Raw genomic sequence first — 6,567 nt, 5'->3', positions numbered from 1 at the left:
TGGAGCTTCCAATAACTTGCTTAGACATAAACCATTGACTCTTCAGGCTTCTATGCCCTTGACTCCTCAGGCTTCTACGCCCTTAACTCATGAGACATAAGGCAAGCATGAATTTAGCATGCTTCCCTGTTGGGCGCTGTAAACGCTTATGTAGGTGGGGGGGTGCCCAATAAAAAAAACGAAACGAAAAGGGCCTCTTTGTAGTCGTTTCTGGTTTATTTACAGTTCTGAGATAATCTGTAATCTTAAGCTTTTCTGACTTGTCTTTCTCTGTTTTTTCCTGCTGCTTCTCATAATAACTGGCTCTTAACTAACGATGAATTAGCTCGAAAACCTCCATGAGCTTCGACATAAGGTTCTGCCCAAACAATAACAGCGTCTAGATTCAGTGGGTACCTTTCCTTAAGATGAATTTTCAGCAGTTGAAGAGCTTTTCCTTCACAATTAAAGCTTTTAAACCATATACACTGTCTTCTACCTCTGACATCTATATCCGTCGGCTAAGTAAATTATTAAGACTAGTCACAAATTGGCTTACTTTCTCTCCTCGTTGGGGTCGTACCTTCCAAAAATTTCCTCGGTATCCTTCTTTAATACACTCGAACCAGTCCATTAGTGCCTGCTTCACAGTTTTGTAGTCGTCTGCTTCGTCTTGGTTTAGTCTTGAATACACATCAAGCGCCACTCCCTGTGGATATGAACTTAAAATTATATCCCAGTTTACCTGGTCCCAACCAACAGCTGAAGCAAAGCGTTCAAACTTACGGAGATAAGAATCAATATCATCTTCTGTTAGAGTTAAAATGAGGGAATGTTTCCCCTTTGCCTTCACGCCCGTTGTTACTTGTACCCGTTGAGAAGCGTGTCCATGTTGTTCTTCCCTCTATGTACCTTGTAACTGAGCCAACTGAAGTTTCTGAGACAAGAATTGAGATTCACAAGACAACTTCTGATTCTCCCAGTCGCGTTCCCATTGATTTTCCTCTGCATCATCCATTTGGTTATGTATCTCTTCCCGGCAAACTGTTTCCAGTGTTCTATGGTACTCCCTCTCCGACTCAACGATGTGTATTTACTTGAAACAAGGCCAACAAAGTACTTAGGTTCATAGAAAGGAGTGTTAGCTACAAGACCAGCGAGGTCATCATAAAACTATATCTTGCGCTGGTGAGACCTCACTTGGATTACGCGGTTCAGTTCGGATCACCGAACTACATAATGGATATCGAATCCCTAGAAAACACACAGAGGAGGATGACAAGACTAATCCATGCCATTAGGAACCTTGAGTATTGAGACGATTAAAGCATCTAAATTTGAACTCACTCGAAAGACGTAGAGTGAGGGGCGATATGATCGAGGTGTATAAATGGAAGTCAGGGCTGAACAAATGTGATATAACAAAGATATTTAAACTATCCAACCAGGAAAGAATTCGCAGGAATGGTTTTAAATCAGACAAATTTAGATTTAGGCGAGACATAGGTAAACATTTGTTTAGAAATAGAGTAGTGGATGAGTGGAACAAGTTACCACACATCATTAACTCGAACACGCTGGGTAGCTTCAAAAATTGGTTGGACGGATATGAGAGTGATAGGGATTGAATTTAAACGGGACTACCCAGGATGGGCCAATAGCTCCGTTGAAGTTCCTCTATTTTTATATTCTTTATGTTCTTATGTCAGCACAAGCAATAGAACGAATCTGCTCTTGCCACTCTCTTCCCTGCGGGATAAACTTTACGTTAATTCAGAGACACCTATTCGAAGCCCCATAAGGCTCCAAAGCTTCTGAAGGGTACAAAATTTTTTTATACATATAAAATAAGGACAGATCTCCTTTATATTCGTGAGACAATATAACTCCCCCCAAAGGTTCAATATTAGGCAATTAACCACTATGACAAAGTCAATTGAACACCGCTAATCCCTCCCTTACTTGATCTCTGCACTCTATAATTTTGAAAGCACTTGAGACATGGGAACACTATTAACAGATCTGTGGCCGTCAGGTTAAGGAACAAAGCGATTGAAGAAACAGTCTGATTAACTAACGCAGACAAAATTGACGTCTCAGAGGTCAATATTTTGCCCACCTTGAAGCTTCAAACTACCAAGTATAAGCATCAGTGTGCAGACTCAATAATGCATTATGAAATGTTAAGTTTAATTTTCTTTTAATTTTTAAGATATATCTTACGGTGTTACAGAATTGCCTGTTACCTGTGGTCTAAATATATAACTACCTTGTGAACCATCATAAGCGTAAGTTAGCCTAAAATTCAGTGTCCGACACACTCATAGCTTTAAAAATGCGTTTTAATTAGTTTATTGAATTATGTAGGTAATGTTAATCAATCCTATCAACAGCTGCGGTTGGTGTTCCAGAACCAATATGGTTATTACATCGGCAACGCTGTGGTGCCCAGCTTGCTCATGGCCACCATCTGTTACCTCACCTTCTTCTTCGACCTCGACGACTTTACGGTACGATATATATTATAAGAATATTTACCATTATTACCAACAAATGTGCACACAATTCATTTGCATATATTATTTTGGCCCCTTCGATGATTTTATTGGTAAAGTTTTAACTAATAAAACGTATTTTGTGCTACTGTTCTGTTTTGTCTGAATGAAATAAGACGATGTTGAAAAATGTACCTTTCAATAGACTGTACATATTAATTCCTTAAACAGGTCTCAAAGGTGATAGAAAATATAGTTTTGTGTTTTTGGTCAATGGACGAGTTGACGGTTCTGGGTAAACACAAGAAATACACTCTGCAACGTTCGTAGAGTGATGCGGTATATATAGTTTGTAATAAAAATTTAAAGTCCTGCTATGATTGTCAGGATAAGTTTATTTCTCTAGAAACAGGTCCGCCATTTGCAAAGACGTCACTATTATAAACTCATAGCTGAAGTCGGAGGTAGTAGAAAGGGTGGCCTCTTCAGACCCCAAATGCCCCGTACAGGTAAGTTTTAAGGATGTTTTTTTGTGGTCTAAGTCATGGACATTTCGTAAGTGAAGAAATGTGCCTTGAAGAGTGTAAATGCGACTGCCTACTATGGGCCAGTAGGCCCGCTGCAGTTCATTGCATTCTTATGTTCTTTTGGACATAAAAAAAACTCCCATGTTCACACCAGCTCAGCTGTCATTGTCATGGGTTGCGTTGGGCCTCCCGCACAATCCTTCCCAAATGTTTGTTTAGGTAGAGATAAGATACCCGGCCAGTCGATAGGGGTCATTTCACGCCTCAAAACCACATTTTAGTCAGTGGGCTATAGACCTTGGGTGAGAGTAGACCTCCTGCTCCGCGGATTTAGAACAGGGGCCATACAGTCCTACCAGTGCTACGAGTCTGTGTGTGCAAATCCCCGAGATTGTTATTAAGTCCAGCGACAAGTTAACACATCCTGTAAAGGAAGTGATCAATGGTGAGGGCCTGTTTGCTACAAGAGCACTCTAGGCCGGCCTAATAGATCTAACGATTAATTCTCCAGGTTGACAACTCCCCCTTATAACTTACTGTACTGAGGCGCGAATGGGAGTGACTGACCTATCCATGCAAATTATAAGTCCAGTGTATGGAATTGTGCCAAATAAACGTAAGTGCAATTATATACCCGTATCTGTGACCCCTCTATTATTATTATTATTACCAAGGGTAATGACTGATTGGTTATGACAAAGTATAACCAATAACTTAGATGGATGTTGGAAGTTAATGGAATTCATTAAATCATCATTTATCAAGTACACAACGCATTGAATGCCGGAAGCAGAGTGAAATTCTACGTAGTGATACACCATAATCTCCTGGGTGAGTAATCAGTGTGAAGGTATCTGAGTTCTACGGTAAGAAAACCACTTCCTTGCATTTAAAACTTAACATTCATGTACTCTTACCTGGTAGACTTTCTCTTCTTTTTTTCAGTGCATTTACAGAGTATATCAGGACTACAGTAGATGGAGATACAAGTAAATTTAGAAGTAATGACTTTGTTTTGATGTTTCACTAATGAACCACTGGGATATATCATCATTTATATTAATTAATGGGTAAAAGTTTACTTCAACTACCATAAGTATGTTGATGTTTATATTCGAGATAGGCTCATCCCTGTACTTAGACATGCAGACTATGTTTCTTTATTTCTGATGGTTTGCGATTTGTTATGAACGATTTAGACCTTCATTTCTATCGGAAATCACTAGTTTTGAGTTACTACCTCCCCTTCCCAATGTATGTTAAGATAACCTTATAACTTATCATACCCTAACCTAACCTAACCTAACATATGATCTGTATATTCTTATGCTATCGAAAAATGGTTTGCTACAGAAATCCTGTAGAGATAATGTGTCTTATTGTTTAAAGTACTTAATCCCTTAGTTAGAATCTTAAGGTTCCCCAGATGACCAACACCCGCTGCATGGGAAGCTCACTCCAACCAGTGACGTCACAACCAATCACAGAGCTTTTAGCAGTCACGTGACTGTTCACCAACTTTAACCTTTATTTTTGACACTTTTTGGCCCAATTTATTTCAAATTGCCATTACCATAGTGAATTTAAGCGTTTTCTTTACCCATTGACCTGCCATCTTACGAAAAATGCCGACCGTCAATTCGTCCATTATAACCCAGCGATGTCATATAGACCTGAATGTAGAAAAATATCTACAGTACAATTGTTTGAAAATATTGGCCTCTTAAATCAAAATATCTTTCTCACAGGATCGTATTATGGTCTCGCTGACGTCCCTGCTGGTGCTGGCCGCGCTCTTCACACAGACCAGTCAGTCCATCCCTAAGACCGCCTACCTCAAGCTTATCGACATTTGGTACGTCACCCTCATCATCACTGACTTCCTCATCATCGTAATGCTTGTGTTCATCGAGAATCAAAGGATGCAAGAAAAACGGTCTGGAGACTCGTCTAATTTTGTATATAAGAGCGCACATAAGATCATGCCCGTAGAACCCAACACTCTGTCTACTGTACCTAACCCAGCCGCCAGTATTTTCAATTCTCAAAACAAGGGATTAATGTCAGCCCAAAAGTTAAATGGAGTGTCACAAGTATCGTTCCCTGTGTTGGCAACAGCTGGATGTTTCTGCTGGATCCTTATTCATCTCCAATCGTCTACGACTTCCCATAATATTTAGTGTAAGAAAGTATATATATATATATATATATATATATATATATATATATATATATATATATATATATATATATATATATATATATATATATATATATATATATATATATATATATATATATATATATATATATATATATATATATATATATATATATATATATAAAACCAGTCCATATACCATGCGTACTTCCATATAGAAACAATACCTCACAAGTCGGGAATCGAGCCCAGGACCTCTCTGTGTGAGCAGGGGTCACTACCACCGCGCCACAAGGACAACAAATTCAATCTTAGGCTTTGTTTTATTTCAAACAAAGGCATATACAAACAATACCTTTGTGTGGAACAAAACAAAGCCTAGGAATAGTTTTGTTTTCCTTGTGGTGCGGTGGTAGTGATCCTTTTTACATGTGGAGGTCCAGGGTTCGATTCCCGACTAGTGAGGTATTGTTTGTGAGAGAGCAATTTCAATTAGTTAACAAAGATGAAGTAATCTTTCAAAATTATTTCTTATCACATTTATATATAACGAAAGTATGAATTATGCTTATAAATACTTAATTTGTTAAGCGGTGAATGTGTCAATATTGTCCACAGCCTGGGAAAGGCGTAACAAATCTGTTATTATTAGTGCTCAATGATTTTTTATTTCCATTGTTAATTTCACTTTAACTTAAGTCAAACTTAATGTAGTGCTAGAAGTTCATAAAAGTGACTTTCCCTAATATGCATATGCAGCATTACCCGGCATAAGAACATAAGAACATAAGGAAATAAGGAGTCTGCAATAGGCCGGTTGGCCTGTGCATGGCAGCTCCTGTCGAGAGTTACTACCACTCTCTATCATCCATGAATCTATCTAGCCTCCTTTTGAAACTTTCCAGAGTTCCCGCACTTACTACAAAGTTGCTAAGCTTGTTCCACTCGTCCACCACCCTATTTGTGAACCAGTTTCTTCCTATCTCCCTCCTAAACCTAAACTTATCCAACTTGAATCCGTTGCTCCGAGTCCTATCCTGCTCGGATATTATAAGAACTTTATCTATATCCCCTTTATTGATTCCTTTCACCCACTTAAATACTTCTATCATATCTCCCCGCACTCTTCGTCCTTCTAGGGAATGCAAGTTAAGTTTCATTAACCTATCCTGATATGGAAGGTTTCTAAGTCCCTGAATCATTTTTGTCATTCTTCGCTGCACCGACTCTAGTGAATTTATATCCATTCTATAATAGGGGCACAAGAACTGAACCGCATAATCGAGGTGCGGCCTAACTAGCGCAAGATATAGTTGCAATAAGACCTCTGCACTCTTGTTACTTACACTTCTAGATATAAAACCCAGTACTCTGTTTGCCTTATTTTGAACATTAACGCACTGTT

The 6,567-nt window shown here is 38.7% G+C and overlaps 1 protein-coding gene across 1 annotated transcript; it reads left to right on the top strand.

Moving 5' to 3' along the window:
• Window positions 1-1,003: 1,003 nt before the first annotated feature.
• LOC121857300 (glycine receptor subunit alpha-1-like) lies at window positions 1,004-5,183 on the top strand. The gene is made up of 3 exons (XM_042353289.1): window positions 1,004-1,042; window positions 2,373-2,489; window positions 4,750-5,183. The coding sequence occupies exons 1-3, from the start codon at window positions 1,004-1,006 to the stop codon at window positions 5,179-5,181; spliced, it is 588 nt and encodes a 195-aa protein (XP_042209223.1). The 3' UTR covers window positions 5,182-5,183.
• Window positions 5,184-6,567: the final 1,384 nt, after the last annotated feature.

Source organism: Homarus americanus, unplaced genomic scaffold (assembly GCF_018991925.1).
Source record: "Homarus americanus isolate GMGI-L3 unplaced genomic scaffold, GMGI_Hamer_2.0 scaffold20465, whole genome shotgun sequence".
In the NCBI taxonomy this organism is placed as follows: Eukaryota; Metazoa; Arthropoda; class Malacostraca; order Decapoda; family Nephropidae; genus Homarus; species Homarus americanus.
Note: the sequence above shows the minus strand (reverse complement) of the source record. Positions and strands in the feature narration are given on the sequence as shown.

Bases quoted from the DNA above. Each gene is read 5' to 3' on its own strand.
- LOC121857300 (XM_042353289.1), top strand. From the start codon at position 1,004: ATGTATCTCTTCCCGGCAAACTGTTTCCAGTGTTCTATG. The intron at 1,043-2,372 runs GTACTCCCTCTC...TCCTATCAACAG, and splicing joins ACTGTTTCCAGTGTTCTATG to CTGCGGTTGGTGTTCCAGAA. The intron at 2,490-4,749 runs GTACGATATATA...TCTTTCTCACAG, and splicing joins TCGACCTCGACGACTTTACG to GATCGTATTATGGTCTCGCT.